This window comes from Salmo salar, chromosome ssa22 (assembly GCF_905237065.1).
Source record: "Salmo salar chromosome ssa22, Ssal_v3.1, whole genome shotgun sequence".
Lineage (NCBI taxonomy): Eukaryota > Metazoa > Chordata > Actinopteri > Salmoniformes > Salmonidae > Salmo > Salmo salar.
The window spans coordinates 7,743,190-7,759,051 of NC_059463.1; the positions used below are offsets into that span (position 1 = coordinate 7,743,190).

Sequence of the window (15,862 nt, forward strand, 5' to 3'; positions counted from 1 at the left end):
AGTAATTATACTAGCTAAAGCGTGGCAGGTTATTCAAAGTACAGTCCTTTAGTCGGGTTTATCAACAACCTGTATTAAAAGTGGAATACTAAGTAGCTAGACACTGTTACAATGATCAAAAAAGGGCAAATGGAATCCAGATCTGAAATACTGGTGTTTATTTGTTGGCACATTTATATTACAATCTTCAGTCTTCTCACAGTCCCAAATGACAATGGTAAATATTCCAGTGACGTACACCTTGGAGAAAACAATTACTACAAATATGTAGGGAAGGTCAAGGGCTTGTGCTTAGGGAAATGCACACTTATATTTTAGGTAGCCCAAATAGCTTTCTTCACTGAATCCCATCTGATTGTGATTTTGCCTTATCAATTTGTATATAGCAAGGGAGTATCACCCCTACTACAGGGTGATCCAATAGAAAAATAATCAAGCTGTCAGAGTAGTCACTATCCAAATGCAATGCCATGAAACAAATACTGCTGAGAATGCAAGAATCCTCAACTAGACATTCACTGACTGAGGCAAAACTGTTTCACATGCGTTGCAGAATACTGCCTGACCACTAGGTGGTGTGATATAGGCAAGTTTTACATCACTCCGGTGAAGGGCCAAGGAGGCCTATCTGAGCAGAGGCTGCGTTTGAGCCTTTTAAAATGCCTACATCCACTCCTCTGGCTTTCACTGCGTGCTGTGTGAAATCATCCTAAGGAAGAGAGAAATGCATTTCTAAAGGACTCGAGCAGGGTATATTTATACAGTACTTATCCCTTAATAACGAAGTATTGAATTCTTAAACCCCTCCACTTCCAACTTTCATTGTATTAACAAAAGGAGTTGTATGTATTAGATGGAAGGAAAGGAGAAAAATACTTACTGACTAAAGCATAAGGTTTATCTAGCTATAAGTGCTGCTTTAGCTAGTATGTACAAGAAAAATCAACAAAGTACAAACGGGTTAAAGAACAAGTGGTCATTCATTGGCTGTTACATATGGATATCCACATTCATTGCCCTTGCTTGGGCCCATTTTGAATAGAACCCCTTCACTTTAGAGATTTTCCAATTCCATCTAATTTGATTGATAGCTCATTATCATATAAAGAAAATGGTGGACTTTAAGGGAGGCTGACCACAAAATTCAATAATAGGCCTAAATGTATTCTGCTCTGTGGGGCTAAGGTGGTATTGGGAAAAATTGGTTTCCACTAGACAGTTCCAAGACTTAGCCCCCCACACCTTTTGATGCAGCTCATTTAATGAAGCAGTAAGGCCAGAGGGATATGGTATATGGCCAATATACCACGGCTAAGGGCTGTTCTTAAGCACGACGCAACGTGGAGTGACTGGACACAGCCCTTAGCTATAGTATATTGGCCATATATCACAAACCGCAAATTACCTTATTGCTTTATAAACTGGTTACCAATGTAATTAGAGCAGTTAAAATAAATGTTTTGTTGTACCTGTGGAATACAATCTGGTCTAACACAGCTGTCAGCCAATCCGCATGCAGGTCTTGAACCACCTAGTTTATAAAAAGCAATAAATGGTTCAAAGTAGAATTTCTATTGATATCAGTAATCCACTCACCAATTTAGTTCAACCCTTACATTATAGAATAGACCTTGAGTCTGGGATTGGGGATAACATACACTCGGTTGCCAGTTATTAGGTGCCTCCAGAACAACCTGAATTCTTCAGTGCATGGAAACGTTGCTCAATTGGTATCAAGGGACCTCACGTGTGCAAGGAAAACATCCCCCACACCATTGCCCCATACTGCTTATGTCAAATCCTGACTGCCATCAGCATGACTCAACAGGAATCGTGATTTGTTTGACCAGGTGATGTTGGTGATTGCGTGCACACTGGAGACGCTTCTTGTTTTTAGCTGATATGAGTGGAACCCGGTGTGGTCGTCTGCTGCATTAGCCCATCCGTGCCCATCCGGTAACTGGATGCCTCCTTTTTATAGCAAGCCACGGCCACGTGACACACTGGAGGAGCGAACTATTTTCGGGAATGGGGTGGTGTACCTAATAAACTGACCACTGAGTATATAATGCTCATTTTGGAGGGCAAATGATGAGCTACTGAAACAACGACAGGGCAGAAGAGATAATAGGGAGATGTTACATATGTTGGTTCTGTCAGAAGACTAGGATAATGACATAAAAGCTTATGGTAGTGGTCTGGAAACAGCATTCAATCCAGTGGAAACCCTCAATTTTGTATGTTAACAATTCAACTATGGACTTCACTTTATTACACCTCAGCCTCAAGAGGTCTTTGTAGAACATCTGAGGCATCTCTGCTGCTTATATCATCCATGATAAATGGGGTCTTCTCTTCACCCCCCCCAATACAAAGCTAGCAACATTTACTTGTTATTTAGCCTTAACATATACTGTGTATCAAAGCAACTCGTCAACAAACCTTACAAAGCCAACCCTACAGCCATGGCTGAGCAAAATATAGCCCTCACAAATGCATCAGAGGAACTGTTTTGTCATTTGTACTCACCTTTGATCTATACAGAAATAAACAATTTACAATAAAACGTCTTACATGCTATCTACAGGGCCTCCAGTTTCACAGTATTGAGCCAGCTGCTCCATGCCACATCTAAGGCAAGTATAGCAGGTTGGCTAAAGATTTGCCAGACGTTTATGAAAATAAAATAGTATTCAAAGCATTTTTACATGTTAAACAAGGTCTCAAACTGTACAAGGCTTGTTTGTTTGTTCTGCAAAGACAGCATTTTAGATTAAATTACTTTCAATATCAAGCAGGTGTTTGTTTTGGAGATGCAGATTCAATACTAAAAAGGGTAAAACATTTTTACTGAAAAGCCCCCCCCGCCCAACCCCCAAAAGAATCTACATTATTCAAATATACATGTCTAGTAGTGCTTGTTTAAGTGAAAAATAAATGTTATGAACGCAATGTAAACATCTGATATAAAACAGAGGTTAAAGTAAGGGGTGAGAATCTGAAAATTTGATAAAAAGGTGGTGTGTGTGCTGGGTGAAGGCAATTGTCAGTCCATGGATGGCACAAAATAAATGGAGGAAGACTGCAGTTGTTCACACCATGGAATTCTAAATTATAAACTGATACATTTTGGTCGGTGGGGGGGTGGGGGGGTCTGCTTACTGTTACGGTGTCTGTAGTGAACCACTACTAACAGACTACTAGACCGTTAAGTAGGTAAAGACACTGGAGAACAAAAGGGTCTCAGTCTATTGGGTAAAACACCAGGGTAAACTCTCAATGCTAACTCAGCAAAATGGGGACTGTGCTACATATTTAGTTGAGTAGACATTCTTTCTATATTTTTTTTTCTGCCTAAAAGTCAATATTGAAATGGCTAGCTAGCTTCCAGACTAAGGGAAAATGTATAGGCTACTTGACGATCGGGTCAAATGGGGAAAAGGGCCTTGTCTTTCTGATGAAACCTGCAAGATATTAATACCAAGAACCACAATGCGGAGCTAAATGAGAATTCAAAGAACTTAGTTACCACCAAAGACTATCTGCCTCACAATCTGTATCAGGGGACCCCAATGTGCAAAACATAGCCAGCGATCATGCAAAACAAGTCACTTCCTACAACTGTCTATTCAGATGCACAGAACATTTCCTATCCTTAAAAGAGGGAAAACACGCTCTTGGGCACAATCATACACAGACAATAACCAAAAGAGGAGACATTAAAAAAGACCACTGACAGCATTGCGCTTAAGCACTAAGTATACACTTTTACATCACAACAGTAAAAAGTAGTTCTTGCATTCAGTAAACACCACACTAAGGGTGTGTTCAAGGTAGGAGAATGAGGGAGTGAGGGATGCTTCATAAAATGTTTCAATAAAATGAAACGAACAAGGGGGTCAAAAATTACATTTCCAAATTGTTTCAGAATCTTCACTCAACACTTGTCAAGTCTGCACCACAATTCTGGCACAAATGAGTTGGCAAGGCAAACCATGTTATTTTGAGACAACAACAAAAAATAAGTAAGAGGGAGAGTGGTGGCAAGAGCTCCTGGGGTTGTGTTTTAGTTATCTGATACCCGACACGGAGCTCTGGCTGATGTTGTAGGTGGGGGAGAGGTCTCCGCCTATCGTGGCCACCAGGGGCGTCCCGTTGCTGGTCAGGCAACCATCCTTGAGAGGCTCGAAGTATGTGGCCTGCACAGGCTTGTGACACTGCAACACTTGTATTGCATCGTCTATTTTAAACCAATCCCTTTTTCTCCCTGTTAAAAGGAACAAGAACAGACACCATTGTGGCACAAGTTTAGAAAGACAGACATGAGAGGCATCTATAACCAGAATTCAAACTGTAGTATAATCAGATTGAAATGAAAGCCACTCACCAATGTTCACTGAGTCCTCCCAATCCTCCAGGACCTCAGTTACGATAAGAATGTAGACGTAGGTTCTGTGTTTCCTCTCTCGGTTCTGTAAGATAGACAGTTTTGACATTTCTTTTTTTTCAGAACAAAGTCCATATTTTCTCTCCACTCCCAAACAAGCTTTAGCATGCCTAAGCATGTCATAACATAAACTCACCTCAAATATTCCAACTAGGCGACCTAAAGTCCCCTTCACACCTGCCTGTGGAACAACAAAAAAACAAGGAAGCGAATCAAAACCCTATCTACGGATTAAAAACATAACTCTTTCAATCGTAAGAGTCCGTGTCACTGTGGCAATCGATTCATTAGGTGTGTGTAGCCTGTGTGTTACAATATGTCCTGAAGATGCCATTAGAGAAAACATCCTTCACACAACTGTCCTGCTATAAAATGTAATAAAGTGTACACACCTGTGCCTCTACCCGTCATGGTTCACACCAAATGGTGTTTTATACACAGTACCGGTCAGCAGTTGACACCTCATTCCAGGGTTTTTCTTTATTTGTACTGTGTTGTAGAATAATAGTGAAGACATCAAAACTATGAAATTGCACATATGGAATCATGTAGTGAACAAAAGTGTTAAACAAATATCTTATATTTGAGATTCTTCAAAGTAGCCACACTTTGCCTTGACAGTTTTGCGCATTCTCTCAACCAGCTTCATGAGGTAGTCACCTGGAATACATTTCAATTAACAGCTGTGACAAATAAGTTAATTTGTGGACATTCTTTCTTAGTGAGTTGGGGCCAATCAATTGTGTTGTGACAAGGTAGGGGTAGTATACAGAAGATAGCCCTATTTGGTTAAAGCCTTTAAGATATGGTCAGTCAATCCAGAAAATTTCAAGAACTTTAAAAGTTATTCAAGTGAAGTCGCAATAACCATCAAGCGTTATGAAACTGGCTCTCATGAGAACCGCCACAGGAAAGGAAGACCCAGAGTTACCTCTGCTGCAGAGGATAAGTTAGAGTTACCAGCCTCAGAAATTGCAGCTGAAATAAATGCTTCAGAGTTCAAGTAACAGACACATCTCAACAACTGTTCAGAATAGACTGCATGAATCAGGCCTTCATGGTCGAATTGCTGCAAAGAAATCACTACTAAAGGACACCAATAAGAAGAAGAGACTTGCTTCGGCCAAGAAACACGAGCAATGGACATTAGACCGGTGGAAATCTGTCCTTTGGTCTGATGAGTACAAATTTGAGATTTTTGGTTCCAACTGCCGTATCTTTGTGAGAGGCAGAGTACGTTAACGGATGAATTTTGCATGTGTGGTTCCCACTGTGAAGCATGGAGGATGAAGTGTGATGGTGCTTTGCTGGTGACACTGATTTATTTAGAATTCAAGGCACACTTAACCAGCATGGCTACCACAGCATTCTGCAGCGATACGTCTTCCCATCTGGTTTACGCTTAGTGGGATTATTTGTTTTTCCAACAGGACAATGACCCAACACACCTCCAGGCTGTGTAAGGGCTATTTGACCAAGGAGGAGAGTGATGGAGTGCTGCATCAGATGACCTGGCCTCCACAATCACCCGACCTCAACCCAATTGAGATGGTTTGGGATGAGATGGACTGCAGAGTGAAGGAAAAGCAGCCAACAAGTGCTCAGCATATATGGGAACTCCTTCAAGATTGTTGAAAAAGCATTCCAGGTGAAGCTGGTTGACAGAATGCCAAGATTGTGCAAAGCTGTCATCAAGGCAAAGAGTGGCTACTTTGAAGAATCTAAAATATATTTTGATTAACACTTTTTTGGTTACTACATGATTCAATGTGTTATTTCATAGTTTTGATGTCTTCACTAATATTCAGCAATGTAGAAAAATAGTAAAAATAAAGAAAAACCTTTGAATGAGTAGGTGTGTGCAAACTTGACTGGCACTGTACAACTCAAAGTGTGAAAATGGCATATCTTGTTTGTGTCCCCCAGAGATGGTGAGGGGTACTGGGCCAGTTTTCGATACATTTTCATTAGCCAGGATAGTCCACTAACAACTGCCACTGTTTTCTAGAAAGTCCTAGGTTCCATTTAATTAATAAAAACATACACATCACATAAAAGTTGACTAGATAAAAACAGCATACACAGAAGCACACACATTATACGCAGTAGCATAAATACAAAATGACGCTCACATATCCTAATAGATTTGTGTACAGCTCTTTTGAAGGCAGACATGCTAGCTAGCTGCCGTGTGGATAAGTCCAGCTTATTCCAGAGCAGTGGTCCAAAGAACTGCAGACTGCCTTGGAAGGCCATGTTTTTCCCTGATGGTTGTGCCAGCAGGTGCGGGTCCCATTGGTCATAGGCTTTGGCTGCTGGTGCGTACTGCTGGCATCCTCTAGTTTCAGTCTATTAATAAACTTGGACTCCATAGTGAATAATACCAGTATATACCCCAGTATCAATCCCACGCCCTTCATGCCTTCAACCAGATCATATGGGGAAGACCAGCACTAGGGTGACTGGAGAATAGGCAGGGTTTGGATAGCGTAGGCAAACCTCAACCACATCTACTCAAAATGGCCACCATCTCCATATCAACCACCTCTACTCAAAATGGCCACCCTGTCCATATCATAATGAGAACATGAGTGAAGGACATGAGCCGTAGAGCTGCATTCGAGTCTAGTTAGCCTCCAACGGGTCAGGTCATTTAACTGGATGAGTGGCTGTGAACACTAATACAAGGTACTATGCATAACCCTTAACCTGCTCCTATGTCTTTCAGTTCGGACCTCACAAACTTCTACAGATGCACCAGAGAGCATCCTGTCAGGTTGGATTACTGCATGGTACGGCAACTGCACCGCCTGAAACCGCAGGGCTCTCTCTCCAGAGGGTAGTGCATCGAGCTGTTGTGGTGACCGGCAGTTATGACCGCAGTCAAATTCCATGTGACCGTTGAGTCACAGTAATATCCTCCTATGCGCTCTGTACATGAATGGGGCTGATGTGTTGATAGTACCCAACTCAGCGCTCCATTGTCCTTCAATCACTCTGACATCAATGCAAATGTAATCGAAAATCACAGACACTTATCATGAAAACAGTATCATGCTTTAGGCTACAATGTTTGACCTCACTGCGATGATAAAGTTGAAACAAGAAGTTCAACAAATGGTTGAAACTGTGGAAAACACAGTGTAAGTCGCTCTGGATAAGAGCGTCTGCTAAATGACTTAAATGTAAATGTAAATCTTGTTAAAAAAAACCATTTCAAATCAAATTGTGTCACATGCGCCATATACAACAGGTAAAGTAGACTTTACCGTGAAATGCTTACTTACGAGCCTTTAACCAACAACACAGATTTAAAACGAAAAAGTAAAACATTTGCTAAATAAACTAAAGGATTTTTTTTATTTTTTAAATAACAATAATGAGGCTACATACAATGTGTACCGGTACAGAGTCAATGTGGAGGGGTACGGCTGAAGTGACAATACATAGATAATAAACAGAGTAGCAGGAGAGTATGTAAAGAGTGTGAAGGAAGGTGAATGTATGCGTGTCTGGCGTCAATATGCATGTGTGTTTTGTGTGTCCGTGTGTGTTGCAGTGTCAGTGTAGTATGTCAGCGTGTGGTTAGAGTCCAGTGAGTGTGCACAGAGCCTGTGCAAGACAATCAGTGCAAAAAATTATAAATAACAATACAAATAAGAGGGTCAACGCAAATAGTCTGGGTAGCCATTTGATTAACCGTTCAGCAGTCTTTTGGTCCCAGACTTGGAGCTCAGGTACTGGATGGCCTTCCTCTGACACCGCCTGGTATGGTCCTGGATGACAGGAAGCTCGGCCCCAGAGATGTACTAGGCTGTATGCATTACCATCTGTAGTGCCTTGCGATCGGATGCCAAGCAGTTGCAATACCAAGGTGATGCAACAAGTCAGGATGCTCTCGATGGTGCAGCTGTATAAATGTGAGGATATGAGGTACCATGCCAAATCTTTTCACCCCCCCTCTTGAGGTTGGTATATAAACTTGGTATTGCAACTTTTTTTTTGAAAAAGCCGTTACGCAGCAACTCACTGCCTTCCTGAAGACAAACAATTTATACGAAATGCTTCAGTCTGGTTTTAGACCCCATCATAGCACTGAGACTGCACTTGTGAAGGTGGTAAATGACCATTTAGTGGCGTCAGACCAAGGCTCTGCATCTGTCCTTGTGCTCCTAGACCTTAGTGCTGCTTTTGACACCATCGCTTATGACATTCTTTTGGAGAGATTGGAAACCCAAATTGGTTTACACGGACAAGTTCTGGCCTGGTTTAGATATTATCTGTCAGAAAGATATCAGTTGGTCTCTGTGGATGATTTGCTCTCTGAAAAATCAACTGTAAATTTCAGTGTTCCTCAAGGTTCCATTTTAGGACCACCATTCGTTTCACTATACATTTTACCTCTTGGTGATGTAATTCGGAAACAATGTTAACTTTCACTGCTATGCGGACAATACACAACTGTACATTTCGATGAAACATGGTGAAGCCCCAAAACTTCCCTTACTGGAAGCATGTGTTTCAGACATAAGGAAGTGGATGGCAGCAAATGTTTTACTTTTAAAGAAAAACAGAGATGCTAGTTCTATGTCCCAAGAAACAAAGAGATCTTCTGTTGGATCTGACAATTAATCTTGATGGTTGTACAGTCGTCTCAAATAAAACTGAAGGACATCAGCGTTACTCTGAAATCTGATCTCTCTTTTGACGAACATATCAAGACTATTTCAAGGACAGCTTTTTTCCATCTTTGTAACATTGCAAAAATCTGAAACTTTGTCCAAAAATGAGGCAGAAAAGTTAATCCATGCTTTTGCCACTTCTAGATTAGACTACCGCAATGCACTACTTTCCGTCTACCCGGATTAAGCACTAAATAAACTTCAGTTAGTGCTAAACACGGCTGCTAGAATCTTGACTAGAACCAAAACATTTCATCATATTACTCCAGTGCTAGCCTCTCTACACATGCTTCCTGTAAAGGCTAGGGTTGATTTCATGGTTTTACTGCTAACCTACAAAGCATTACATGAGCTTGCTCCTACCCAACTCTCCGATTTGGTCCTGCCGTACATACCAACACGTATGCTACGGTCACAAGATGTAGTCCTCCTTATCGTCCCTTGAATTTCTATGCAAACAGCTGGAGGCAGGGCTTTCTCCTATAGAGCTACATTTTTATGGAATGGTTTGTCCATCCATGTGAGAGATGCAGACTCGGTCTCGACCTGTACGTTTTTATTGAAGACTCATCTCTTCAGTAGGTCCTATGATTGAGTGTAGTCTGGCCCAGGGGTGTGAAGGTGAACGGAAAGGCACTGGAGCAACGAACCGCCCTTGCTGTCTCTGCCTGGCCGGTTCCCCTCACCACCGGGATTCTCTGCCTCTAACCCTATTACGGGGGCCCGAGTCACTGGCTTACTGGTGCTCTTCCATCCCGTCCCTAGAAGGAGTGCGTCGAGTCACTAACGTGATCTTCCTGTCCGGGTTTGGCGCCCCTGCCGAGTTTGTGCCGTGTAGGAGATCTTTGTGGGCTATACTCAGACTTGTTTCAGGGTAGTAAATTGCTGGTTTTAAGATATCCCTCTAGTAGTGTGGGGGCTGTGCTTTGGCAAAGTGGGTGGGATTATATCCTGCCTGGTTGGCCCTGTCCGAGGGTATCGTCGGATGGGGCCACAGTGTCTCCCGACCCCTCCTGTCTCAGCCTCCAGTATTTATGCTGCAATAGTTTGTGTGTCGGGGGGCTAGGGTCAGTCTTACGTCTGGAGTATTTCTCCTGTCTTATTTGGTGTCCTGTGTTAATAATAAAATAATAATAATAATAATAATAATTATTATTATTATTATACCCTGCTGGTCATCTAAGAACGTTTGAACATCTTGGCCATGTACTGTTATAATCTCCACCGGCACAGCCAGAAGAGGACTCCCACCCCTCAGAGCCTGGTTCCTCTCTAGGTTTCTTCCTAGGTTCCTGCCTTTCTAGGGAGTTTTTCCTAGCCACCATGCTTCTACATCTGCATTGCTTGCTGTTTGGGGTTTTAGGCTGGGTTTCTGTATAGCACTTTGTGACGTCGGCTGATGTAAAAAGGGCTTTATGAATAAATTTGATTGAAATTTGATTGATAACATGTTATGGCACTGGGTGTCAAATAAAGTGCTACCTTTTCCCTTTGTAATCCGTGATAGTTTACAAGCCCTGCTACATCAGACGAGCGTGATGGACGATGAAGTGGGATTCTTAGTCCTGTATTGACGCTTTGCCTGTTTGATGGTTTTTCAGAGGGCGTAGCGGGATTTCTTATTAGCAACTGGATTAGTGTCCCACTCCTTGAAAGCGGCAGCCCTAGCCTATAGCTCAGTGCGAATGTTGCCTGTAATCCAAGGCTTCCGGTTGGGATATGTATACTGAACAAAATTATAAAGCAAAAATGCAACAATTTCAACGATTTTACTGAGTTACATATAAGAAATCAGTGAATTTTAATAAATTCATTAGGCCCTAATCTATGGATTTCACATGACTGGGCAGGGGCGCAACCATGGGTGGGCCTGGGAGGGCATAGGCCCATCCACTGGGGAGCCAGGAACAGCCAATCAGAATGAGTTTTCCCCACAAAAGGGCATTATTACAGACATAAATATTCCTCAGTTTCATCAGCTGTCCGGATGGCTGGTCTCAGATGATGTTGCAGGTGAAGAAGCCAGATGTGAATATCCTGGGCTGGCGTTGTTACACATGGTCTGCGGTTGTGAGGCCGGTTGGATGTACTGCCAAATTCTCTAAAATGACATTGATGGTGGCTTATGGTAGAGAAATGAACATTCAATTATCTGGCAACCGCTCTGGTGGACATTCCTGCAGTCAGACATCTGTGGCATTGTGTTGTGTGACAAAACTGCAAATTTTAGTGGCCTTTTGTCCCCAGCACAAGGTGCACCTGCATAATGATCATGCTGTTTACTTAGCTTCTTGATATGCCACACCTGTCAAGTGGTTGGTTTATCTTGGGAATGGAGAAATGCTCACCAACAGTTTAATGGCGCCGGAAGAGATGGCTGCTGTGCTATTGTGTGTACATAATGTTTCTGCCACCGTCTCTTATGACCGAAAAGAGCTTCTGGATATTAGGACAGCGATTACTCACCTCGTGCTACACAAAGATTTTTTCCTTTAAAAAGTCGGACACAAAGGATTTACTTCAGACACCTGACAATGCCCAAATCTCCATTTGCATGAAGAAGAGAGAGATATCGGGGACATAGGTCGGGGTGCCTTGTAAGGATCCGACGGCGAGTGAGTAAATCCCCTCTACCATCAATCTTAAAACTGCCGGGGTTTTTGAAACCATCGGCAAGATAGAACAGCTGCCTCCAGTAAGACAAGGGGTGGCGATCTGTGTCTATATGTAAATAACAGCTGGTGCACAAAAACTAATATTAAGGAAGTCTCAAGGTATTGCTCGCCTGAGGAAGAGTATCTCATGATAAGCTGTAGACCACACTATTTACCAAGAGAGCTTTCATCTATATTCTTCGTAGCCATCTATTTACAACCATAAACCGATGCTGGCACTAAGATGACACTCAACGAGCTGTTAAAGGCCATAGCAAAAAAGAAAATATTAATCCAGAGGCAGCGCTCCTAGAGGCCGGGGACTTTAATGCAGGGAAAATTAAATCCGTTTTACCTCATTTCTACCAGTATGTTAAATGTGCAACCTGAGGGTAAAAAAAACAACTCTAGATTACTTTTACTCCACACACAGAGACATGTACAAAGCTCTCCCTCGCCCTCCATTTGGCAAATCTGACCATAACTCTATCCTTCTGATTCCTGCTTACAAGCAAAAACTGAAGCAGGAAGCACCAGTGACTCGCTCACTCAGAAAGTGGTCAGATAACGCAAATGCTAAGCTACTGGACTGTTTTGCTAGCACAGACTGGAGTATGTTCTGGGATTCATCCGATGGCATTCAGGAGTATACCACATCAGTCACTGGCTTCATCAATAAGTGCATTGATGACGTCGTCCCCACAGTGACCATACGTACACACCCCAACCAGAAGCCATGTATTACAGGCAACATCTGCACTGAGCTAAAGGGTAGAGCTGCTGCTTTCAAGGAGCAGGACTCTAACCCGGACGCTAATAAGAAATCCCGCTATGCCCGCCGAAGAACCAATCAGATGGATTGTCACCTTGTTAATGCAGAAATACTGGTTAACGCCAAAAAGTGGCATTTACCATTTACCCTGAAAACTTGACGCACCCATCAAATCCATCCCCGCCAAGGGTGTGCTCACTTTACCCACTGAGGCATCGCAACCAGAACCACCATAAAGTTTATTTCTGAGTACAGCGAGTAATCTTTATTCTCTATCCAATGACCCACTAAAGGCTGTCTGTCAAGAGGTGTTCAAATCCAATGCCCTTTCCCGGTCTGGGTCTTGAAACATTTTCTGAGATGCTATTCAATTCCCCAACCAGTCTTGATGTCCCTTATGTGGCTAGTAGATTGTGTCGAGAATGGTCTCATAGCAACATAAAATGTCATAACAGAAAACTTGATGAACATCATGACAAAGCAACACTGACAAGGGATATCTCCCTAAAGAATGAGTCTGCTTTCCCTAAAAGTACATATTTTACACAGTATAAGAATACATTGAACATGATCTGAAACCTCAAATGTAATTATCTGAGGGCATACAAGCCTAAATAGTAGGGCTAAGAATTGCCATGGACCTTAGGATATCAGGATACTTACGTGCTTATACGATATGTATGGCAATTCTCAATGTATTGCTATTTGATTCTGCGATTTTACGTTCCAAACATATTGCTCACTATATCTCTGCTGCAGAGAGACAAGACAGAGCATGAGAAATACTGTAGGTAGCTAGCCAAGATATTTAGTAGTGTTGGGGGGGGTTAAAAAATAAAATAATACAAATCAAAAATTGATAGTTACAAGTCGGGATACTACTTTTACAAATCGATACTTGGAGTCAAATATAATACTGTCCAAAAATAATATTGTGATACATAACTGTATTGATTTCACCCATCACTACTAAATAGCTGCAATAAAGGAGATTTAGGAAATGATTAAATCAACAATCTGGAGCTATTTTCCATTCAAAACAGCCTTCCCAGAAATGGACTACATAGCAGGGCTCCAGACTGCGACCATATAGTCACAGTTTGCGTCCCTTTGACTTGGCTGAGCAAGTAAAAATTGTAATTGGTCGTATCGGTGCGAGCCGCTCATTCTAAATAGTCACCTTACACTAAACTTCCTATTTTTTTTGTAGGCTAAAACCATGATTTGGTCAAACAGTATTATCCTTATGATTCCTGTAATGAAAGTCTCTGACCTACGCTGTGCCTGTTTTGCTGGGGCCTCCTACTCTGATAAGCTAGCCCCTGTTCTTCTCTCCTGCGCTCCAGGAGAAAGAAAAAGCCTTCTGATTGTAGACTATAACATTTCAAAATCCAATTGCGGGAAGAATACAGCTTTGGAATCAACTGTCATCACTGTTGAAGATAGGAGGTCCTCTGCTTTCTGTGGGTATAATTCTTATTTCTGAACTCAACATTTAACTCTATAGCAATTATTTTAAAAACAAGATATTTGATATGGTTTTGAGATACGGAGTGCGCAAAATGTGCAACAGCCATTGTGAGTGCATAGGACTCATTGGGCAGTAGGCTAGGCTACAACTGATCGTTTTGGGATATTGAATACATATGTTAGATTAATACATGACTAGAAGCAGTGCGTTTTATTTTTAATTAACTTCTCTAGGGCCGGCGGGACGAAATCGTCCCACCTACGTAACAGCCAGTGGAATCCTGTGGCGCGTTATTCAAATACCTTAGAAATGCTATTACTTCAATTTCTCAAACATATGACTATTTTACACCATTTTAAAGACAAGACTCTCGTTAATCTAACCACACTGTCCGATTTCAAAAAGGCTTTACAACAAAAGCAAAACATTAGATTATGTCAGCAGAGTACCCAGCCAGAAATAATCAGACACCCATTTTTCAAGCTAGCATATAATGTCACAAAAACCCAGAAGACAGCTAAATGCAGCACTAACCTTTGATGATCTTCATCAGATGACACACCTAGGACATTATGTTATACAATACATGCATGTTTTGTTCAATCAAGTTCATATTTATATCAAAAAACAGCTTTTTACATTAGCATGTGACGTTCAGAACTAGCATACTCCCCCGCAAACTTCCGGTGAATTTACTAAATTACTCACGATAAACGTTCACAAAAAGCATAACAATTATTTTAAGAATTATAGATACAGAACTCCTCTATGCACTCGATATGTCCGATTTTAAAATAGCTTTTCGGTGAAAGCACATTTTGCAATATTCTAAAGTAGATAGCCCGGCATCACAGGGCTAGCTATTTAGACACCCAGCAAGTTTAGCACTCACCAAAGTCAGATTTACTATATGAAAAATGTTATTACCTTTGCTGTTCTTCGTCAGAATGCACTCCCAGGACTTCTACTTCAATAACAAATGTTGGTTTGGTCCCAAATAATCCATTGTTATATCCAAATAGCGGCGTTTTGTTCGTGCGTTCAAGACACTATCCGAAAGGGTAAAGAAGGGTGACGAGCATGGCGCATTGTGACAAATTTCTAAATATTCCATTACCGTACTTCGAAGCATGTCAACCGCTGTTTAAAATCAATTTTTATGCAATTTTTCTCGTAAAAAAGCGATAATATTCCGACCCGGGAATCTGCATTTAGGTAAACAGACGAAAGAAAATAAAGCATGGGGTCGACTCGGGCACGCGCCTAAGCCCATTGTCCTCTGATCGGCCACTTGCCAAAAGCGATAATGTGTTTCAGCCAGAGGCTGCCTCGATATAGGAAGGAGCCATAGGAAGTGTCACGTTAGAGCAAAGATCCTCAGTCTTCAATAAAAAGAGCCAAGATGAACAACAACTTGTCAGACAGGCCACTTCCCATATTGAATCCTCTCAGGTTTTTGCCTGCCATATGAGTTCTGTTATACTCACAGACACCATTCAAACAGTTTTAGAAACTTTAGGGTGTTTTCTATCCAAAGTCAATAATTATATGCATATTCTAGTTACTGGGCAGGAGTAGTAACCAGATTAAATCGGGTACGTTTTTTATCCGGCCGTGTCAATACTGCCCCCTACAGGTTAAGGATTGGACCCTTTTTATTCAATTTTGCCTAAAATGACATACCCAAATCTAACTGCTTGCAGCAAGGATATGCATATTTTTGATACCATTTGAAAGGAAATACTGACATTTGTGGAAATATGAAATTAATGTAGGAGAATTTAACACATTAGATCTGGTAAAAGATAATACAAAGAAAAAACACGTGTTTTCATT

At 41.5% G+C, this 15,862-nt stretch overlaps 1 protein-coding gene across 1 annotated transcript in view; it reads right to left on the reverse strand.

Moving 5' to 3' along the window:
* Window positions 1-141: 141 nt before the first annotated feature.
* LOC106582705 (diphosphoinositol polyphosphate phosphohydrolase 1) overlaps window positions 142-15,862 on the reverse strand; it is a 33,346-nt gene continuing 17,625 nt past the window's right edge. The window contains exons 3-5 of the mRNA XM_014166035.2: window positions 4,584-4,628; window positions 4,388-4,472; window positions 142-4,267 (exon numbers count right to left, since the gene is read on the reverse strand). Of these exons, the coding sequence (XP_014021510.1) occupies window positions 4,071-4,267; window positions 4,388-4,472; window positions 4,584-4,628 (327 nt within the window). The 3' untranslated portion in view covers window positions 142-4,070. The remainder of the gene's footprint in view (window positions 4,268-4,387; window positions 4,473-4,583; window positions 4,629-15,862) is intronic.